The sequence below is a fragment of the Poecilia mexicana genome, unplaced genomic scaffold, assembly GCF_051168715.1.
Source record: "Poecilia mexicana isolate PSO_F unplaced genomic scaffold, ASM5116871v1 scaffold_1, whole genome shotgun sequence".
Lineage (NCBI taxonomy): Eukaryota > Metazoa > Chordata > Actinopteri > Cyprinodontiformes > Poeciliidae > Poecilia > Poecilia mexicana.
The window spans coordinates 12,292,557-12,316,611 of NW_028263370.1; the positions used below are offsets into that span (position 1 = coordinate 12,292,557).

Genomic DNA, 24,055 nt, shown 5'->3' on the forward strand with positions numbered 1-24,055 from the left:
TGTAAACATGCCGACACAGATGGTGCACATACAAACATGCATTCACACAGATTGTTCGCAGACAGGGTTTCTGCTGTGCCCGCTCCTTATCAACGTGCAGCAGGTAGACGAGGTAATTCTGGATTATTTGAGCTATACAAAATTACTCAGTGGTTTCATTTCCCTGGTCAAACATATTCCGGTGCACAGAAACGGATGAAAATGTCCAAACTTTGATCAAGAAACCCACTTTAGACAGTAGATGATACAAAAAAAACAAAAGGCCCACCTGTGCTGCTGCTGTAAGACACTCCTTCCACGTTGAGTGAGATGGACTGGTCTCCGTCCTGCCTCCCCTGACCCAGGATCATCCAGTTCTCCAGATCGTCCACATCAGACGAATCCAACGGTTCTGATTCAGACTCGGATTCAGAGGATTCGGAGCTGCTGGACACAACAGCCACCGGAACAAAGAGACTCCCTTTTCTTTTCTGGGATTTCTAAATAACCAGAAAAATGACAAATAAATGGAATCAGGGCATTAGACATTAATCTGCAATCAGACATTTAATAGAAAATGTCAATTCTCCACAGTTATGTTCAATGTTAGTGGAAATGGATTACATTAAAAAAATCAGCTTTAACTCTTGGGCAAATTCCTTGATTTTTTTTTTATTATTATTTTATTAAAGTTGCACGTTCCTTTCTACAGCCTCCTACACATTTAAAATAATTTATTTTATTGCAGTAGAATAATTTTATTCTAAAACTGCTTAAGCAAAAGAGTCTAATCTACATTTATTCAGTGAGGAAAGAAAACTCTCATTTAATAATTTATATTAACAAACTAGCTAGAGCCAAGAGTGTAATTTATATTTAACATTTTAAGCTGGTCAGAATATCTACAAAGCTTGAATCACAAATTCATGACTTCCTGTTTCAACGGGATGTAAATATTTGATACACAGGGACATTTCTTTTGGTGTATTAATGTTTTCACCCATGGTCAGTAAATAACAACCAAAGGTCGTTATTTACCTCAGAAAAAGCCCCGGGGTGGGATGGCGGTACTTTTTTTCATTTGCCAGGACTGTTTCAATGAAGTTTAATGGAGGTAAAGTCAAAAGTATGATGAGTTGGTTGAATTTTTCAATACCTGACTTTACTAATATCAGTTTAAACTGTTTACAGCTCATGTTTTAATTTAAGTGTAATTGTATTATGCAATTGATTAATACATTTAAGTGTCTGTTTACACCCATTTGAGAGTAAATCCTTCATTTAAAGTAACAAATGAAGCTGGGAGAACACGTCTTCCAGATTTTATTAATTATCAGCCAATGCAACATTTTTTGTCTGATTGTGAAGTGTTTATAATACAGGTCCACAGTGTACACGCATTCCTGCTTTGCAGTCAAACGCGCCTTTTGCTGCTCTTCGAAACGGGCAATAGGAGAAAGCTTGTCCACCTGGAAGCTAATTTTCAGCACTGCTTGATCAGACATTGTTTACATCCGAATTTACCATGTCTGACATTTCCTAGTGCAGATTTATGACGCACGTCACACATCAATGAGGTAAAACTCGGATAAGATCCAACACGACAGTTCAGACTACCATTAAAAACTTGGGATGTGGGCCTAACATGAACGGCATGTTCATGTTAGACATGGTAGTTGTTGTTTTACTGCATTTTAAAACACATTTCACTTGAGCTACTGAACACAATTGAAAAGGAAAACTTCAAAAAATGATGAAATATGCCCTTCTACTCTTAAATGTAATGTATGAATGCATGTTGGACTGTGTCTCACTATTTCCTCTACCTGCTGTGCAGGAGTGGAGGTCTGCAGCATCAGTGAACCTTTAGCCTTCAGAGCACAAACACTTGCATCGTCCTCATCATCGCTGTCATTGTCAGAGATGGAGATTACGTCCGGGCTGGAGTCAATCACAATAACCTCCTCAAAGCGTGACGACGACAACTTTGAAATTTTTGGCTCAATTTTGCTTTTTTTCTTCTTTGCATCCTTCTTTGTCTTTAAATGGTCATCAGCAGACGATGTGGGGTTGCTCTGTTTTGTACTTCTCAGTTCTGGGTCTTTGTCTGCAGTTTTTTCAAGCGCACCACCTTGCTGGCTTTCCTGCCTGTTGTTCTCTTCCTCTGCTCCAGGCTCCGGCTCGTCTAGCTCACCAGAATTTGAGGAGTAGTGGAGCTGGCTGTAGAGGTGGAACTCCAGCTCACTGTTGGCCTCTGACTCGTCCGAGTCGCCATCCTCTTGATAGAGGTTGTCCTCCAACTCCTCACGGTCCTGATAGGCACTGTACATTACCCCAAAGGCCAGTCAAAATAGACACGCACATGAACGCAGCACAGCCGAAGGAGAGCAGTCACACCTGGGGAGTCAGAGGCCGAAGCTGCTGTGAAAAGAAGAACCGAAGAAAATGTAGATATTAGTAACAGCATGACAATGACAACACTCCTGTTGCTTCAAATGAGTCAGAGACAATTATTATCATTAAAATGTCTTCAGATTCCTGTTGTCCAAACGTATGATCTACACCATCCCACTGCAGCTCTGGTGATATGTTTATAGTTGTTGGAATGCGAATCTCTGCTTCAATCTCAAGTCTTGCTGCTTCCTTCCAGGTTTACCCTGAATTTAGCTGCATCCGTCTTCCCAGCAACTCCAACCTCTTTCAAAAACATTTCTGTCTTAAACCCATGAAGAAGAGCTCCCACCAACTGAGCTCTGACCAAGTATAAATCATAAATACAGATGATATTACAAGAGCTGCAAGGTTACAAAAAATATAGTCAATGGTGTTATATTGGCTACATAGCATATTAGCTGCACAGCCGATAAATTAAAATAAATTTAAAAAAAAAAATTAAAACCAGGGTTTCATAATGGCAGCACAATCCCAGCCTGGGGTCTTTCTGCATGGAGTTTGCATGTTCTCCCTCCCACAGTCCAAAAACATCACTATTAGGTTAATTGTTCTCTCTAAATTATCCCTAAGTGTGTGTGTGCGTATGTGTGTGTGCATCTGTGTGTTGACTTGCAATAGACTGGGCTATCCAGAAAGTCCCTCGCCTCTCTCTCGTTGACCCCACAAGGATAAGCGTGTTAGATAATGGATGGGTTGATGGATGAATTAAAACCAGCTCAATAATTTCCATTTGCATGATTATTTTTCTCCCATCTCTCTCTCTTCCTGCCAGAGACGAGATGACAAAAGACTTCAATCGGGTTCTTTGGTCTCAACTATCTCCTTTTTTGAAGGGCAATTTTGTTTACAGAATCCGTTTTATTTGTTGTTCTTTACTTAATTTGGATATTTAAAATGTCTTTCAATTCCAGTGTTAAATGTTTGTCAGAAATTTAAGTTTATTAATTTTTGATAATGCATTACTGTGCCATTAACAGGATATTACTTGAAAATGGTCTCAAATACAACATTTATTATTTATCGCAATAACTTCCAGGACAATTTATTGTCCACCAAAATTTGTTACATAACTATGCACACACACTAAGGAGAATTTAGAGAAACCAATTAACCTGACAGTCATGTTTTTGGACTGTGGGATTCCTCCGGAGTACCCGGAGAAAACCCACACATGGACAGGGAGAACATGCAAACTCCATGCAGAAAGACCAGGGCAGGGAATCGAACCCAGGACCTTCTTGCTGCAAGGCAACAGTGCTACCAACTGCACCACTGTGCAGCCCTGCCCTTCTTTTCTGACATATGGAGTTCATAAATCTTTACGCCATATGTCCTTTGACCAGAAAGTTGGCTCGCCTTTATACAGATCAGCCAATGCTGGCCTTTGACAACCACACTTTGTGAGTCGGGGGCATAAGAAACATCTGGTGACTTCTACAACCTTCGTCGCATCAGCAACATTATTAGAAGTTTATCTCCTCCTAAGGATCCATCCTCAGCAGAGAGGGACTGCTAACATCAATTAGAGGACACTAACTTCTGGTTCTGAAACCAGAAGACCTTGTTAGTAAGGCTGAGACGGGGTGGATTAGCTGCACTAAGACTTTAACTTGTAGTTTTCCTCATCATATCTGTTCTGATAGAAAGCAGTAATGGGTCCAAAACCATCGTCAGGGTGGTGCTGATTTCAGACTCAACGAAGGTAAAATCCTCACCTGGTTCTGAATGACTGTGTCAGAAACTGGTAAATCTTCTTCTCAATACATTCTGTAAAACACTGTGCTGTTAATTTTTTAAAATCTCTGTAGCTCTCTCTCTCACACACCCACACTACAACACCGTCACACATACACAGAGTGGACATGGAAAGAGCACCGGCCCATTGCTTTCTCCAGTCCTGCGTGTCTGTGCCATGATGGCTGGAGATGATTGGCCCCCAGGCCGCGCACACTGCATAAACGCCACGGTACATGGTCACAAGCCGGCCACCAGGGATTAGAGGGTCAGAAAGAAGAGTCTTACCGCCTGGTAAGGGGCGACAGTTATGTGTTCAAAGTTCAGCAGCGCACAGGGACCGGAAAGTTACAAACTACCAACGATGTTTTTCAGACAAATGTAGTGTACTCAAAAGCTTTACAGCAGTAAGGGTGAATCAGAAGTGGCGATTTTACTCAATCTGCCTAATTAAGGCACTTGTCAAGACTGTGCATAATCAACATTAGGGATGGGCCCATTAACAGTATCAAGGTATACTAAAAATAAAGATACAGAATCAAAATTGCTCTAATTTTTGTCGACTTAAACTCACTTTATTGAGATGCTAGAGAATGTCCCACAGTAACCAAAGTTTTCTCCGGGTGTACAGCACAAAATAAACCTGGTCTGCCCGTCCCTTCCCTTGTCAACTCAAATCTATAGAGCAACTAAACTTTTCCCTTGTTTACGAAGCAGGTAAGTTCTTCCCTTTATAAATATTTTGGGTGGTGAGGAAGAAATCTGAGCCAGTTGCCAAAAAAATAAAGAGGCGCCACAGAGTTTTTGCTAAGCAGCGTGGTTTTAAAACTAGTTTGCAAAATACAAGCAGAATATCTAAACTTGTCAACTGTAGGCTACCTGAGCAGATAGCCTCACTAACACCATGTTCTCCCTAAAACTGTTTAGGGAACATCTGATTTTTACCCTTTTTTCATTTTAATCAATTTAATTTTAATGTAACAATTAATGTCATGCCTAGTTCAAATTGGATCCTCACCTTCTCTTGGGTCATACTTCAAGGTCGGCATTTGATATATGTCCAAATTAAAACCACATAAGAAGGTGGTTTGGACTTGATATAAAGAAAAAAAGGTTTTCCTACCATCCACATATAAAAAGTTGGATTTGAGAAAATTTTGGTCAAAATTTCATACTTTTCTCCTTCAGTGAAATATAAAATAATTCTAGTTTAATTTTAGCTTTCAATTCTGTGTTACTATTGGTAGCAGTAAAATTTTCTATTCAAAGTAACAAACATAACAGTTTGGCCAAATAATGGGATTATTACAAGTCAATAAATTGATATTTCACCAGGAAAATGACAAAAAATGAAACAACGATCACTTCTTTAATGTTTCATAAAAGTATCTAGAATTTGATTTTACAGCAAGGCAATTTAAATCCAATTACTGCTTCACATTTTTCACAAGCTCCACTGTAAACTGATGGCCAGAAAAAAAGAAAAAAAAACAACACAGTGGCTGTCATTGTTCCTAATCTATCAGCTGGGTAGATATTAAGAAATTAAGAAATGTTTCCAGAGGTCATTAAAAGTTAACCAGTCCCCACACAAAGTCATTTTGATTTTGTAGAAGTGGTTGACCTTTAATGACCTCTGAAAACATTTAAATTTCTTTATAATGACAGCTGCACAAACAAAAACTTTTGCTGCATAATCCAGCACAAACATAGCGAAAATGTCTGACATTATTTTTGTCTGATTCGAAGAAGGGGGGGCAACTTCACTCAGGTCATCACATCTGATTCTTGTACTTTGTATCTAAGCATTAACAATTAATCACAGAAAACAAGCATAAACTAAACAGACCTTGTGAGCGGACATCCAGGAGGGGCTAAATAATCCTTATTGGTCTTATTCTTTTCTCCTTTATCATTTCTCTTGCATATATTTCTTCTATGTATTTTCTATTTTATATAAAAAGTTTTTACATTTCTTTCCTCTGTGTAGAGTTATTCATCAGTTGTGCCCCAGATATGCATATTAAAGCTCTTAAATATGAACAAATGTATCGGTAACACTTTATTTGAAGGGGGGTGAATAAGACTGTCATGACACTGTCATACACATGACATAACACCTGTCATGAACATGAATAAGCCTTCATGAATATTTATGACTGTTGTCAAAAAGCATCATTCGGTAAATTATGACACTTTTAATACAAAGTTGACATTATTCAAAATGTCTTTGTTGTGACAACTTGACATTAACCAAGAAATCATTACTGATATAAATTTGTTATAAAATAATTAATGATTGCACTTTAAAAATTAGGTAACTTTATGTTATTAAAGGTAAAGTTTAAACAGTAATGACGCTTTATGACAACAGTCATAAATATTCATGAAGGCTTATTCATGTTCATGACAGGTGTTATGTCATGTTTATGACTGTGTCATGACAGTCTTATTCAACCCCCTTCAAATAAAGTGTTACCAATGTATCTTCTAACGACCTGTATGAAACAAACTTAGCTTCTATAATTAAGGAGTAGGTGGTGCAAAAGTTGTAATGTACAGCTCAATGGAACATTAAATGTAAAAATACTGTTACACTAGGTATACATTATGAAGAAATTACACCACTTTTTGAGATTACCTCTGATTTCAAATTGCTTTCAAGTATTATAAAACAGAATGTCACATTTTAGGATACTTTAACCTTTTTATTTTCAACTCTATACATTATTATCATTTGAAAGGACCACTAATGCTTTTAATTAAGTAATTGGTTGTACAAGCCAAATAAACCACGAGAATAAACTTCAGAAAAGACTGTGCTTTAGGCAACTGGCTTTCTAGAATGTTAGGGTTAACTAAGTTATAACTTTTCATTAAAACCAAATCAACAAAGAGAGACACAATGAGCAAGAAGGGCATCGTATAGCTATTGAGATGAACTATGACTGTTTTAGTATGAATGGAGCTAGCTTCCATTTCGAGTGGTTAACAACATGCTAGCAAGCTAATGCACTGCCATACTGCCATAGTTATTCTTACTAAGATATTAGCCTGTTTGAAAAGAACGACTGTCCTAAAAAAATAAACACATAAATCTTGTCATGTATATCTGAGTATTTTCAGTTTTCTGCTTATTTCTGACAGCTGTTAGCTGTTAGCACGTGCCATTGCGCTCTGTGCACGTGTACTCATGTAACCGGTCGGATGTAAACAAAGGAGCACCTCAACTCAATCACTCAATAAAAGCAAGATCAAAGAAAAAAGCTACAGCTTCACAATTCACATCAATCATTCAGTATGTTTTATAACCAGAGTTTTGAATCAACAGCTCACCTTTACAGACCGGCTGGAGACTTTACAGCAACTCATTTGCTCTCAGCCAGAAGGAGACAGGCACACAACTTCCGGCTTTCCGGACTGAAAATAAGTCGACTGAAAAACCCTCCGACGACGACAAGTTCCTAGCAGGCATGAATAGTACGGAAATGGTCGGATTTACAATTTAGCTTCTGAAGCACTCTGGGATAAAAATTAAAATAGAAATCAACTCTCAACTTAAACTTTTGTAAAATCAGTATTACATTTTAAAACGTTTTTTTGTCTTTTGCAATTTTCCACAGGCTGATGCCAGAGACTGCTGGCTACAACAAACTCCATGAAAACTTTTTTGTGTTAAATATTTATGTTTAAGGGGTAAAACTAAATTGTTTAGTTATTTCACTGCAATAATGCTTATCAAGAGAATTTTTTTTTTTTTGAAAATTTCACAAAAACATATGATTTTTTTAAAGAATTGTGGCGTACTTGTTTTTTCACACCACAATTATGTAAGGTAAATTAAGTTGGGAAAAATCACATGATTTGATTTAGGTGAAATCACACAGAGGTTGCAGTCAGATTGGAACATAAATGATTATTGAAATTCAGTGGTAAGAGAAAGGTTTATAAAATGTGTACGGATAATATAGACATCAGTCATCTAAAACATGCAGTTTACTGGCTTTTGCCTGGTTCCACTGCTAATTCAACACCCTTTGATGGTAATGAGCTCCAATTCTTTGAGATTGGAAGACCGCCTTGCCATCGCTCTCATTGTCATCTCCCTCTACAGATTCTTTATCTGATTCAGCTGACCATTTTTCAAAATCCATAAATGATAACACCAAAAACTGTTTTTCACTCAATCAACTCATTCTTCTTTGCAGTTGTCATAGAGTTTTTGTTGGTCTTCTTGACTGTGACCTGGTTTCAACTGGATCCCTCATTTCCACTTCTTCACTAGAGTTTGAGCATAGTTAATTTGGATTCTCGGTCCACTGGATAGCTATTTTAATATAATCTTCCTGTTTTATTCTATTTAAATACATGCATCATCTTGTAATCCTAAGCTTCCAAATTGTGATCAGAATCAATAAGATTTAAAAAGAATGAATATCTTTGTTTGAAAATGACTTGTTTCACCATATCTTTATCCACAGTGAAAGAATTATTTTTGTGATACCATGCATAGTTTCACATATATAGCCTGAAAATCTAAAACTCTGCCAGGCTAATGTCAACTCATGAGCACAGTTGTGTCCCAGCCACTATCAGGTGCCATAATGAAGAGACAATCGGTGTAAGTCACATCACCTTTCATCATAATATTACGACTAATCAGTGTAATTATTGACATAAAAACTAAAATAGAAGTGAATAGTTGTTTTGGACTTCTTTGCTGTCACTGTCTTTAAAAAGAGAATTTAAAAAAGCATGTATTTAGCTCCATTTTTTGCAAAGCAATTGTCACCAAATGTTAAACTTTTGCTCACAGAATTACAATAAATTACATTATTAGGCAGATAAAACTCCCTTGCCAAAAAGGACAGGTTTCACTTTGTCACATTTTTCTGCAGACAGGAACTCCCATGTTGTTTCTCATCCTTTTACCAGTAATTCTCCCTCTTTAAAGCCCAAACATTAGACCAGAAACTGTGCATGCATTAGCACTCACATGAACCTCCAGGCTCATTATGTGTTGATGGGATTGTAAATCTATATGTAAATGTAATTCAACAGTGTGCCTACCCCTATCAGTCAGATTTATGACACGCATACTACAGAAAAATTATGCAACCCAGGTTCTCATGCAGGCTGCGTAACACTTACATCCATCTTTTTGCTCCCTTCTGCATCATGAGAACAAAGGTGAAGTCTGTGTTTCCTGCTCCGACTGCCGCCGTCGTAATAACAGGGAGGAAATGGCGTTAAGATAAGGAGCCAGCCAGAGGCTGAATGCCATCTGAATCTTGTGGTTTTTCCATGCGTGTCATCACAGGAAAGGCCATCACAAAGTTGGATTGTTGCCTTGCAAAGGTTAGCTTGCACCTTGTGAGACAACACTATCACCTACTTTAGCTTATGTATACATCTGACACACACACATAAACTAGTTGCCCTGCATCTGTTTGATCTTGGGGCTCTTCATGCTATCTCTCCAAATTGATGCAGGTTCGGGATGCCTCACTGCCTCAGTGAAATTGTGATGTGCCTGCCTGATTTGGGGTTCCATGCATTTGTTGGTATTTACTATTATTATTAAACAACAGGAAAATGGGGAAGTCTGGCTAGATGGAGGCATCTGGTTCAGCGGTTCAGCTCCACACCAGTGGTGCCCCAGACCAGTGGTGTGTTGACGATCAATGGAGTGTCCGGGACGGGGATTTAAAGTCCCCCTATTTCCAATCACACATTCCAGAGGGGACGGTTCTCCCTGATGAATGATTCTTATTGAGAGAAGGGAGTTAAAAGAAGCATGTCATTGCTCTCATTTGACGTTGTTTGTGTGCACCATCGTGGCTCCATCTTCCATCTGGCGCCAGTCGCTGCCACAACACTCTCCTGGATACATTTGATCAAAACAGGATTTTTCTGTCTGCCACTGTTATGCATTGGTTATATCATGCAGCTGAAGATCATTTGTGTGCAGGCTAAGAATGAATGTAGCACAATTCTCTTGTATTGCTTGTGAATTTAGTCACTGTAATGAAACACCTGAGATTTTACAAGAAATACCCGCAATTCAGTGCAACTTTGTAGTTGCTTTTACAATTTAAATTGCTCTGTTTTACAAGGCATAGTGATTACACAGCATCGTTTAGAGATTTAAAAAGCTAAAACAGTTTTCACAAACTGTAATCAGCTGGTAAACTAATAATTACATTAGTATTTGTTCCATATTTTCAGAAAATCTAAGATGGTTTTCTTCTGCTAGCCAGGTAGTAGACTGTAATGACATGTAGCATCTTACATAAGTATAAATGTTCTTGAACTTTCCCACCTATGTGAAGTGCAAAGAAAATTATATATGATTTAGATTTTTAGAATGGTCTGGATCAAAACAAGTTCAACAGTCTAGTCAAAGTCCAAACATAAATCCAGTTGAGAATCTTTTGCAAGACCAGAAAATTGACCTTCAGATATTCTCCTTTTAATTCGATTTAGCTTCACAGATGAAGGTTTGTTTGAGTACAAGAAATAAGAGCAAATAGTTTGACAGATTGGCCAACATGTACAGCTTACTTCAACTAAGTTTTGCTCCTTTGTTTTCTGTCACTAGAAACCTTTTTCCACTCTGATCTGCACCTTAATCTAGTATGCTCATAAAAATGATGTTCTTTATCACAAAGAGAGTTATATAAACAATAAACATCCAAATCACAGAGGCAGAAGGTAATCCATCTAAAACAATTTGCCCTGGATCAGTGCTCCTAAACAAAAATGGCTGCCAGGCATCACCCCTATGAGCCCTCCGAGCTGGGCTGCATTTTTGTTTAAACTCCTGTTTTACTTAACTGTAGCACACACACTTTGTCAAATTGTCCTCAATTAAACTTTTATCTTCTTCAGTCCCATTAATATATAAACTGTAGTTGCATTTTCATTAATTCTAATTCTAATTCAAAAGATCAAATCGCTTTACAGGATAGTAAACTGGAGGTGAATTAAAGAATTTCAGTAGATTCTGGAGTTAATGTAGCATGTAGAGCATGTATTAATCAGGCGCAGGAGGAGACAAACAAGGAAGTGCAATCAGGAATGAGAATTTGTCAAGAAACTGAATTGATTGTACTTTTATGCTTTTCTAACACTTTTTTTTGTTTCTCAATTTTTATGCCTTTTTCCCCCCCCCAGATCTTATTCTAGACATGCACTGCATGCATCATCTGATTACCAACTGAGAATAAAATATTAATTAGAACTAGTGGCAACATTACACATCATATTGAGGCATATTGACATAACTATGATCATCAGACATAAACTGGTAATTAACGTACAGTGCCTCAAACTGTAAAAAATCAGTAGTAAGAATCGTTTTTCTGTTGCATGAGTTCTGCTCGTTGGTGTGTAACATTGACTCTCAGTGGCTTGATACACCTACAGCGCACACCAGCTGGGTGTGAAAAGATCCAAGGTCTACATGTCAGGGAAACCAAAGAAAATTGTCATAATATTACCAAAACATGCCTTACCAGCAATTTGTGAGAATGACTGTTTTTGCCTCAGTTGCTGTCAGCTTCCATTTACATCATGTCTTTGGGTTTTGACGCAATCATTCACTGAGCATAAGAAACCACAAATCTTAATTGAGAAGCGGCAAAACCAAAACTAGCATGAAATTCTCACTATATGATAACCTTTAGTTATACATCTAACAGCATTAACACCGATATTTAAAAATAAAACAATACAATGAGATTTTTAAAAATGTAAAACCCAACAGGAACAATTATACCAGTTGTTAACAATGCTATCAAACACAATTTTTATGTTGTTTATGATCACATTATACAGTTAAAAGGTGTATAATAAATATCCACTAGTTTATATAATAGTGTTTAGAGTGTTTCTTATGTTGGTTGTTATACCTTTTTGCTGGTTGTGCTTTTTGTAAAGGGCATGTAATAAGCTGATGTTGCCATTTTATTAACCAATCTATCTGCTTTGCTAACTAGAAGATACTTCTTTAAACCACAGGTTTGATGTAAAAATGTAGAACGTGTCGTACCTTCGTGACCACCTTATGCTTCTGAAAGCAATCTGTCTGCAAGCCACCATTATGCCCCACTGTAAAAGTAGTTCAGATCCGTGGTCAACAGATTTCCTAAGGTTTCAGCAGGATAAAACAAGAGAAGAAGCCTGGGAACGTTTTTTAGACCAAGCGACTTCTGTCTATGCGGATTACATTTGTGAACAAGAAGCTCTTTACACACAGAAGCACAAAACGTCCACATACACACTTTTGTCTCCAGACGTTGTTACAGCACCCTCTTTTTTCAGCTGTGAGTAGAAAACCACATTGACAGCAGCCTTGTTCGCTCTTGTCCAGTCGTCACGGTGAAATGTTTACCTTAACATACAAATGGCCCAGGGTCATGTTGTGTCACATAATGTTTCATGGGCAAATAATGTGTCCTATTCCTCAAGCCACCCTGCAGCCCTTAAGCCCCTCGCAGCCTCCATGGGGGCAACAGCACCCAGGCAGCACGGCAGCAGCAGAAAGGGAAAAAAAGGGACGGCCTTGTGTCGCCACTGTGAAGTGCCACTCTGAATCAAATCCTGCGGATATAGAAGTTAAGCCCAACTAGCTCCGAGTGTTTGCGGGAAGGCAAACGCACAAGCGGAGACAAGTTTTTATCTAAGAGGTTGTTGAAGTTTCTCTAAGCATGAAGAAATCTGATGTGGAATAGGATGAGAGGTGTACTAAAGCCAGTGGAGTATTGTTGAACAATGACATGCTTCATGTTACATATATTAAAACCTTGAGCTAAATCTCAAGGGGAGTAGGTCAGAAATTTAGTTTCTTATTGTTTATCACTTTTTAAGATTGAAGGATTGCTTATTTTAAATGCTCTACAGCACAGAGATGGGGGAAAGGATTTTAAAAGTTTCCAATCAGGCAGCAATTAAACTGTAAATCCTTTATAAATAATCACTAAGCAGTTTCAGGGAACTTTTCATACAATGATGTAGAATCACTATAGAAACTACTTATTTTAAACTTTAATGAATGTACTTTTGCCTGTTGTTATTTGTTAGTGTAATTTAATAAACTGCGGATTCATGTTATTATTTATTCACTATTTGTTAAATGTTTGTAAGAACAAGCATGTGATGAGCTGGATCCAAAATATTTATTTAGAGAATATGCAAGGTCCCACATTTTATATAAACTATTTCCATAATAGTTTCTGACATGGGTTTGCTTTGAAGAAGGAATTGCTGTAAAGCCAATCACTTGATGGAATTGTGAAAGTCATCATAAAACCAGCTGAAATTATATGATTGGGTGGCATTAATTTAGGATTAAATTTTATATTGCATTTTAATCTGACCAGAAGACAGTGTTGGAAAGAATTTGACTGATTTTAGCTGAATTTGGGCAGAATTTGGCTTATATATAATATATAATTGCATCAGAAGACGGAGTGTCTTCAGCTAAAATTTTTGTAATTTGATAAATAAACTAAAGCAAACTGAATTGAATGAAAGACATAAAAGCCAAGCATTGGAGAAACACTTTACTGACAAACTATACCGCCCAGAATATTTGTAGAAATTGTGCTGATCACAGACACAGGATAATAATTTACTATTAAGATGAATGCAAAATAAACATATGAACATTTTTATAATTTTAGTAAAATTCTCAGCAGAAGACACTGTAATCTAACTTTTTTTAAAGCTTTTTTTTTTTAACCATTTTTTGACGCCTTCTTCCTCTTTTCTGACACTTTCTGCAGTTATAGGGCTTTGCAGATGCATTCACTGTGAATGTTTTCAGCAAACGTTGTACTGTTACAGATAAAACTCAGTGCCTTGATTTAATTTGAGCCATAGCACTGAATATTAGAAGCCAACAAAATAATTCGACATACACAATAAAAAAAAATATATTATTCTGCAAACTGACTAGACACATTCATCTACTCAGCCCTAAATTAAAGTAGTCTAATTATGTGTCGTTCGTTATCCTTCAAAAGTATAAAATGTAATTCTTCACAGACAGACTAAACCCCCACTATCATCAAAACCCCTCCAGGCCTGTATTTTCTCTGTGGTTTACAGTGAACAGTAACGGTCTACTGAAAGCCAGAAGTCCCAGAGAGCCAGGCAACCTTTCCTCCTGTGTTTACGTGTTTACTTATTGTTCTAATCGTCCCCTTCACTTCTTGTGTCTCGCGAGTTAATGCGATTCTTTCCGGTTCCGCTCGGTCAGAGCTCGGGTCACCGATCCAACCGCTCCCTTCTCATATTAATTAGCCTAATTAGCACGGGGAGGTGGAAAACAAACAAGTGGTGATTAATATCTATACTATGGTGAGTCCTTTCGAGGGATTCTGCCGGCAGGACGGAATGTGGAGAGGAGAATGAGAGGAGAGATGAAAGGGGAAAGTGTTCAACAATGAAAGAAATAAAAAATAAAAAGTAAAAACAGGTCAGGTAAAAATGACCTGTTTTTACCTGACCAGTAGGCCTATTCGGTTTCTCAAAAAGCCATATTTCAGTTAGCCTACACCCGGATAAACAATAAATAAATATATGTTTTTAGTAATAATAATAATAATAATAATAATAATAATAATAATAATAATAATAATAATAATAATAATAATAAAGTAGTAGTAGTGGTGGTGAAGATAATGGATGGAATAGTTATTTAATAATAATAATAATAATAATAATAATAATAATAATAATAATAATAATAATAATAATAATAATAATACATTTTGAATTTGACCAAAAATACATTAATGCTTCTTAACTACAAGTTCATAGTGTGACTATTGATTTCTCAGTGAATAGGCCTTAGTCTCTTTACAATGGGAAATATGTCAAACTAAACATTTCAATGTGACATCAGGAAAAATAAAAAAATTACACAAAAAAATTCTCTTTTTATTTTATTGAATGCCTAACTTAACCCTCTCACACAAAAATAAAAACACGCAAAAATAAAAATAAAAATAAAAGAACAACATAAAAAGCCCGATTATAACAGAACCTCTTCCCAGCATTTCACAACACCTTGATGAACTGCTGGAAATAATCCGGATCCATAAGATGCAAATACCGTTTTGGGTTCCAAAAGGAGAAGGAGGTTGCAAATCTAAAGAGAATTTGAAATCTTTTTACCTGCAGACAACAGATCCTGTATTTGGGCCTAATTCTGACCAACCAGCTAAATTGCGATGTCAGGCTGGGAATGCAAAGAAATATTTCACCTGCTTGCCTCATGCTAAAGCAGATGGTCTGTTCTGTTTCTCTTCCTTTCTCTCTTTGTGTCGCGTCTTCTTTCGGTAACCTCGCGTGTTTATGTTTAGATGTTGTTGGCGCGAGCCGAAGGTCAGGGTCGGAGTGTAGCAGCGCGAGGCGACAAGCAGAGCAAAATGGGTCGCTGTCTCGCGCTTTGTTCCGCACTCAATTGTCTCGCGGCTAAGCGTGAACCCTGAGACCCACAGCTGTCTGGTGGACAGGGACGGAGAAGTCACTCAGCGGAGGAAGAAAGAAGAAAACTGTTGTGTCAATTTAAAATATTTTTTCCACATTATAATTCCTGGTTCTGCTTTTAGAACCACTTTTACACTTAATGATTTAAATTATGTTAATTTTTATTATTATTATTGCGTTCCCCTTTTAAACACGTTAAAAGCATAAGCTCCTGTTAGGCTTAACCTATAAACTTTCATCTTTCTCATGTTCATATTCTGTTTTTATTTCCCTTTGCCTTTAATTTTTTATAAATTAGATTCTTCACAACAGAAAAACAAGAGGTATTTGGTTATCTGGCAAATACACTCTGCACTTCCGGCTCAGGCTCCAGGCCATTTGTTTGATATCTGACTTTTACACATTCATTGCAAACAATTAATAATTTTTCCCCTAAAGATAAACTAATCTGACTTCAGCTTTGGTCTTCGAAGCATACGCAGAAACTAACATGGGGTGAGTTTTAATTAGTTTGAAATTTGTAAATTAAATACTGTGCTTAAATTGAAAATATGGAGGAGTTTCATTATGTTTTGCCTCTTTTTTTTATTCAGATCAGCTAGTGCTCACACAAAAAGACACGTGGGCTGAGGACTTTTGTCTTTAGGTCCAAACAAAATTTGACTCTAATGAAAGAATAACCTAAAAAACAAACAAAAAAAAAGTTATACAAGTTCTAGAAATGTTCTTCCTCCGGTGGAGACAGAAAACAAAATTCCGGGTAAGAGCAATAGTGGAAAATTTCAGTTGGCAAATTAATTTTTAAATGAAATGTTGTGCGCTCACAGGTGCGTGTCGGCAAACAATCAGAGCTGAGGACCGGCACTATCCGTTTGGTAACTAATTCTTCACACATGCACCAAGAGAAGACTGCATGCATTTCTGTCTCTGTAGAGAGGTCGGTGTAGCTCAAAGTGGTACGCCGCTCCGTGCGTTTCCACTCCAACGTAATGCGTAAAGCGCGCGTTGCGTAACAGGTGTGCGCAGGCACATGGGGCAGCTGGAGAAATTTGTGTGAGTGCTCCGTCTGAGGAGGTTGAGTGCGCACAAAGCAAAAATTCACTCCAGGACTAACTTTCTTTAAATTATATGTGATGGGAAAAGACCGAATACTGGTTTTACGCATGTTCCCCCCTATGCCTCCCTTGCTGCAAACGGGATGTGCACCAGAGGAAATGAATCTAACATAAATAGAGGGAATGGCAGAGAGAGAAGGAGAGCAGGTCGGGGGCGGGAAAGTTTAGTAAAGTGGAACTTGGTAACAGATGCGAAAGAGGGGGGCGCGGCCCTGCTGGGAAGGGTGCGGGTTGCGCGAAGCTGAGCAAGTTTGCGTGGTCTGGGTGCGCGCGCTGGTTAACACATGCAAGCGCAATTTCATTCGTGTGTGCGTGCTCGGAAAGAAAAAAGCGGAAAGGACATGAGCGCACATTGAGAGTGGCTCTTTTTTTTTTTTTTTTTTTTTTTTTTACTCGGCGTGATCATTTCACGCTTCCCCCCGAAGCCTTTTTTCCACCTAAAGCGTTTAGTTGCAGCTGACTGAGCACTTGCTGGGAGTGCAATAGGGAGCGGAAGGGTCGAATTATTTCAGCCTACAAGTCGCCCCCCAAAAAAGTACTGTAGGACGAAAGAAGAAAAAAAAGGAAAGAAGGGGAGAAAGGAGTATCAGAGAGAAAGAGAGAGAGAGAGAGAGAAAGAGAGACAGGGAGGGAGGAAGGGAGAGGGAGAAGAAGAAAGGGAAACACTGGAAAAAAAAGTTTTTGTTCTTTTCCTTTTTTTTTCTTCCTCCGTCCCCTTCCCCCTTTTCTAACTGGGTAACATGGACCAGGGGCCCAAGAGTCCTGCGCTACGGCTCGGGAGAGCAGGTAGGGTCACACCGACTCAATCTATTACCCTTTCATTTTCTGAAACTTGTTTTATTATTGTTGATATAATTATTATTTGCTCGATTTTGTCAATCTCACGCAGAGCATTGAATTGCTGTATTTATTTTGTAACAAATGTTTTGCTTTAGTTTAAGTTTGTTCAACTTTGTGAGGTGGCGCTCACAAAGTTTGCAGAACTTTTCCCTGCATTACACCAATATGAAAAACTACGTTTGTTTCAAAACTTTTAAAAGCCGTTGCAAGTTCTGTCTTTATAGTTCGCAAGTTTTGTATAGTTTTGTTTGGATTGTCGTCACGTTTGTTTAGAACTAGAATGATCATCCAGGGAACTAATTTTCAATGTTATCACCATTTTTTTTTAGGAAAAGCTAAAGAACTGCAAATATTTTCGACTATTTTGGTTTAGAGGTTCTACTTTAAAATACTTTGTGATGCTGATCACAACTTTTCTATTATTTTAATGAGTCCAGAGAAGTTAAGCGGACTGATGTTGAGAGGTTTGTTTCAGCTCCACGTGTTAATCATCTCACAGAAACCAAACTTGCTCTTGTTGGATAACAACTCTCATTTCATGCCACGGAAATATCGACTATTTCTGTGCACTCCTGAGAATTTTTTTTTTCTTTTTAGCTTTAAAGGATGGTTTAATTCGGGGACCACATGTTTCTGAATGTGGGCTACAGCTCTTTTATTCAACAGGTGAATGCTCCATAAAGCAGCGGGGTCTGAAACAGCGATGGATGAAGCCATCGACCTCGTTATGGCACCCAATGGATCTCACATCATTTCATATTGCTGCCCGCTGCGTCCACATTGATAAAACGTCGTTTGTCATTAAGAAACCGCGGGCAGGTGATTGGCCACTTTAAACGCGGGCTGAGCGTCATGCAGCTTTTTTTTTCCTCCTGCAAAGCAATGAAATCTGACTTAATGATGCGTTCATGTTTGCTTAATACTGGTTAAAGTGAGCCATGCATGATACACGTTTAAGACAGAGGCAGATTATTATGTTACGTACATCTCTGACGTGAGAGTGAGATCCCTTGTCTTCCAGAAATAAATAATTTTCGGCCTTTAATAGAAAAATGCCCCCAATTGTGCCCTAACCGGGCACTAACCGCTGATAAACGCTGAAAGCGGAGGGATTTGTGGCAATTGGTTAATAACCTTTTTAGCCACTGAGGAAATCAGAATTTAATAGCGGCCCTCCTCTGTTGATGTGTAGAGTGTTGAGGGCCCAGGGCCTTTACCTAAAGCCTCTCGATTCACCTCTCACTTTGATACATGCTTGGGTTACAAAGGAGGATCAATAAGACTGAGCGTGTAGCCTGTCGGACCCCATCCCACCGTCCAGAAGGGTGGGGCCGCTCAGATAGATTACATTTTCAACATTATATGGATGCTGATTCAGTCACTCTGAAGTCCGTTAGACTTAAGTTACATCCCTGACAGAAAAGAGAGTTCATTCGCGTCTGTTTTGGTAAAAATGCTCGATCACAGGGCCGTTTCCGGTTTAGTAAGGGGCGGCCAGATGGGCACCACAAACAGTATTTGAGGGGAAGCAAAAGTAAAAGCAAAGAGAGATTTTCAAGTTTGGTCATTTTTCTCTTCAGAATTAAGTCAGTGTTTTGTACAAATGGTTATGTCAGAAATGAAACGTTCAAGATCCTGCAAAAGTCAGTAAATTACAGCAACTCTCCCAAATTGTGATAGAATTTTTTTTTGTCCTGAAATTATTTTAGGGCGAGAAATAGAGAGAAAGGTATATTATATTGGTATTGGTATATGAACTGAATTTTAATAGGAATTGGAGCTGTTTGTCTTGTAAAGTTCTTTGAGGTGTGGTAGTGTGGCTCATAATTATGTACAACTGGTGTAAACGTGGCCTGTGTGCATTTAATCGCTCTTGGGAAAGTTTGAACCCATAGGCAGTTGCAAGGTTTGCTACTTCCTTGAGTCGGCCCTGTATGCGCGAAAATGCGCTGCGAGGATGATCTCATGTTGGATTTCTGGCTTCAGTTTTGACTTTACGCGCGTCACAGGACGTCTCATAGACACGTTTTCTGGCAGATGGAATGCCAAGACTGTTATTAATATTTTCAAACGTGTGTGTATGATGGGGCACATTGCTGGAGCAGTGGGTGTTTCACCTGTATGGTGCCTCACTCTCCAGTCCATATACAGTGTTTATTATTTTTATGATTATTATTTATTAGTGAGGACTTTTATATATTTCATAAGCTAGAGAAAACCTAAGGAGAGATACGGAAGCTTTTCTCATTATGTTTACAGTCAGCAGGCGTGTAATAAACGAGCTGGCGGAGTTAACATGCGCTATTAATTTTTCATTGCTTTTTTTCCCTTTCGTGGCTGCGATGGAAGTAAAAAAGCAAAATGCTTTCATGGTGGATGGAAGAAGAGGAAGGAGAGGATCGGGGGAGATGGAGGAGGGGGCGGCATTTTAGCAACAACAACAATTGCCTTCAATTTGCATCCACCTGATTATCACAAGTCAACATTCTTACTAATGTCTAAAGAAAGTATCCAAAACAGCTGCAACCCCCCTCTATCCATCCGAACTCCCGTCTGTAGCTCTGCAGAGGTAATGAAATATGGTAATGGCTTTGGATTAAAACCGTCCTACCCTGATGGAAGTTTTTCTCCAAATTTACAACCCTAAAGCAACAACAATTTGTATACATGATTGATTGTGTTTGGATGTTTTTTTTTAATTGCTTGTATATTTAATTTGCAATTTGGAGAGACAGCAGCGATTGCTGCCGTTTATACACGTGTGGGGAACGGGTGCGTAAATTTCTGCAAATAAAATAAACAGAGGCTAAAAAGAAAGATGGAAACGGCACGTTGTGCTTTTAAAATTTTCTGCTCCAACAGTGCAGTTGGCTTTGCTTTTGATCACTTATGATAGAATAAAAAGGGAATCAATGCAAAGAAAGAAAGAAAACTCTTGTCTATTGTGAGTAATCCTAGAGGTTTTGTACATTTCTCATACCTCTGCCATTTTTCTTCCTGCTTTGGTACACCAGAGGCCTCCGAGAAGGCACTCCATCTAAATAGTGAGGCTTATGCATCTCGATTGATTTTGTCTTGTATGTTAAGCAAAATATGTATATATAGCAGCTGGTTTGATGTCTGTCAGGTTTGCAGGGAACCCAGTCCACTGATTGATCCTCAGAGAAATGAAGTAAAAAATGTAAAATATGAAGGAGGATCCGTTAAAAAAATGTTGGAAATATTTACTCAGCAGAGACGTAGAAATCAATGAGGATTCAAAATTCATATTTCCACTTCAAGATCCCAATCAAAAAGTAGCGGTGCTGCAGGATGAAGTTTATTGTGATTGCTATTTATGTTTTCAGTCCTTTGTCTTAGTCTAGCCTCCGACTGGACACACTGAAGGACTTTAAAGTAATATTACATGTAATTTTTTTCATTTTAATTATTTGTAAAACGTAAAAAAAAAATGACTGTGTGTGTGCGCGCCTGGGTGCACGTAGGCCTTTTTGTCCAAGGCTGAACGCCCCCTCGTGGCTGACACTTGCATTCTTCTTCAAGAAACATTTTTAACCTCTCAAAAAATGCAAAGCTTCCAGCTTAGCAGCGAGGTTAGAAAGCGATTTTTAAAGAGTTATTATTATTATTATTATTATTATTATTATTATTATTATTATTATTATTATTATTATTATTATTATTATTATTATTATTATTATTTCTTCAGCATTTCCCATGATGAGCACATATAAGTATGTGGTGATTTGTTCGTTTTTGTGAATGAATTAGTTGTCTCAGATCGGTTCTTTCATAGAAGCCTGGGAATTCAAAGAAACATTTTAATTATGTGCAACAGAATGTGTAAATATTAGACACTAATAAAGTCTAGTGCTATAAACTACCCATATGGACATCAGATCAGTTGGAGAATAAACTCCAAAAAAATTATTTAAATAAGCTGCATTCTCTTATTTGGATTTCTTAAAATGCCACAGACTTTATTATGATAAAATAAGTAAGATTAGTTTATTGATACCTTCATGAACAGGGTGGGAAAATGCGTAATTACGTGTCATGGGCTCCTCTGAAATACACCCTACCTGCTCCGAAATGCAGCCGAAATGATTAAAGAGGAAAGGAATAAACTCTCCTGCTTTAGGCTATTTGTGTATTTTGACATCACAGATGCTTTGTGTAGGCCTCTGCGAATCTTCTGGGACGAACATCGAACCTGACAGTTTGGAGTGTGTGTTTGCTCTTCATTAAAAGCATACATACGTCTGGATCAATTAGGTAATGAGACGGGATGCATGTTTCATATGTTTTTCATTAGATCCCACCCCTTGAGGTGGAGGGGGATGACGAAAGAAAATAAGAAAGAGGAATTATTCAGGAGTAATTGTTCGTTCTTGGTCGTCCTCACCCCCGCAGGCCTAAATATGACAAAAATGATTTTTGCATGCTACATTTTGTTAAATATACATATACCACTTTAAAATACAAGTCTTCATTCGATTCACTTTGTTTTTATTCATTCATCCAACACGTCATGCCTTCATTAAAACGCCTCAGTTTTAATACTCACTTAATTAGCAGTTACACAATACACCCAATAAACTCAAAAGCTAATAGCTATAAAAGCGATGCGTTTTTATATAATTCGTTAATTGAAATTAAAATATATCATTTACTGCGTTGCCTCACCGAGCGACTTCATGATTGGTCAAAGGAGAAAGCATGCGGGGTGCCATTGGCGCACGGGATTCGCTTTAGCCAATCACTGAGCCCCAACCCCCTCGCTGTCCACAGCGAGCTGAACCGGGGTTGGTGTTGACGTCAAGACAGCGCTCGAAACGTCATTGGCTGGTTTCGTTGTGAGTGACGGGCAGTGCGCAGGTTAGGGTTCCAGGGGGCTGGGAGCGCGGGCGCTGTCCGCTAGAGAGCAGGTCCTGAAACGCGCCGTGCGCCGCCGCCGGATGCTGCGCGCAGGCAGGCTGGTCATTTTGAGATTAACAACAAAGCTCGCTTATGTGCAGTACGGTGTTTTTTTTTTTTGTCTCCTAAACAGGAGCGCGGAGTAAAACATCTTTTAATTCCGATTTGACTTGAAGAGGTTCGCCTCTAAAACTCACTCAGTCACCGGGAGCCGGTTTGTGCAGCGCGTCCCGGTCCACTCAGGAGGTGACAGGAAGAAGATACATCTGAAGTCTAAGGCTTTTTACTTGAACCACAAAGTGCTTTTTTTTCCTTTTTTTTTTGACTAAATTTGCATATTTATTATTATTATTATTATTATTTTTTTTTTTTTACATTGTACTCTGAATTTTTTTGGCATGTGACATTTTTTTGTTGGATATGACACCGCATGATGTGACCGCTTGTCCGCACTCAGACGCTGAACTGAAGGGGGATCTTCACGTGAGAACGGCTGCCGAGGACTATTTCTAAAAAAAAAATAAAAATAAAAGAAGAAGAATGCGCATAGGACATCCTGGAAACACTGGATCTGTAAAGAATTGTTCTACCTTTCGCGCCTAATTTTTAAATTTTATTTATTGATTGATTATTTTATAAAAGACTGACAGGAGAGTTGTGCCTCCATCGGTGAAAGTACGGGGGGTGGGGGGTGTTCACGGTCAGCAGACCGACAAGAAAAAAAAAGAGCAAAATAGTCATACATTACTTGCTTTACGTATTTTGTTTATTTTTCGTGTTTTGGATTAATAATTAATAAAAACTTTGACATATTTTTGCCGACCTGGGACTGGCGCAACTTGACCCACAGGAGAAGAAAGGAAGACAGAAGCTCCTCTGGTTCAGGAGACACCGCAACTAATCCGCTGCTGTGATTCCAGTGGTTCCTTGCTTCTATTTTTTTAAAATTATTTTTTAAGTTTTTTTTTATGTTTGAACACCTCATTTTAACTTTTCGATCAAATGTGTTGTTTTTACCTTTAAACACAGTCTTTTTTTAACAAAAAAAAATCATTTTGTAGGAAAACCTTTTTAGTCATTGGAGGTCCCATCTGTCATCATAACCCGCAAAGTGGAAGACCGAAGCGGGTGTTGTTTTTAAGATCCTCTCGTTGCTTAAAGGGCCCTGGAGCCCCATTCTCTGCACCGATGGAGATTCATTGTAAGCACGACCCGTTCGCGGCGATGCACAGTAAGTTCTTTTGGTTATCATTCCCTTCATCTGCATGACCCCAACTGGCCCTCAAAAACCACACACGCCACCAGCCCTGCATGCGTCCACAGAAAAACTACACTTTATTTGTTTCGTTTTAACCGAAGTTGCAAACATAGCCGAAATGCAATTGCTTCATGATTTATTGCTTACTGAAGATGTAGATGTACCCGTCTGAAACCAGACAATTTACCGCTCAAGTCCAAATGTCCAAATTTCGCAAAACGTCTTAACCACTGAACGACCTCTTTTATTTTGGAAGGCA

At 38.3% G+C, this 24,055-nt stretch overlaps 2 protein-coding genes across 3 annotated transcripts in view; one reads left to right on the forward strand and one right to left on the reverse strand.

The window, feature by feature from the left end:
• The window catches only part of zcchc7 (zinc finger, CCHC domain containing 7), a 55,015-nt gene extending 47,402 nt beyond the window's left edge, over nt 1–7,613 (reverse strand). The window contains exons 1-3 of one of the 2 annotated variants that reach the window (XM_014980897.2): nt 7,504–7,613; nt 1,806–2,400; nt 269–479 (exon numbers count right to left, since the gene is read on the reverse strand). In XM_014980897.2, the coding sequence (XP_014836383.2) occupies nt 269–479; nt 1,806–2,309 (715 nt within the window). In that variant the 5' untranslated portion in view covers nt 2,310–2,400; nt 7,504–7,613. The remainder of the gene's footprint in view (nt 1–268; nt 480–1,805; nt 2,401–7,503) is intronic. The other variant, XM_088004673.1, reaches the window with a different exon arrangement.
• An 8,511-nt stretch (nt 7,614–16,124) lies between these two features.
• Nucleotides 16,125–24,055, forward strand: part of pax5 (paired box 5) — a 62,187-nt gene continuing 54,256 nt past the window's right edge. Inside the window, exon 1 of the mRNA XM_014980900.2 lies at nt 16,125–17,567. Within this exon, the coding sequence (XP_014836386.1) occupies nt 17,522–17,567 (46 nt within the window). The 5' untranslated portion in view covers nt 16,125–17,521. The remainder of the gene's footprint in view (nt 17,568–24,055) is intronic.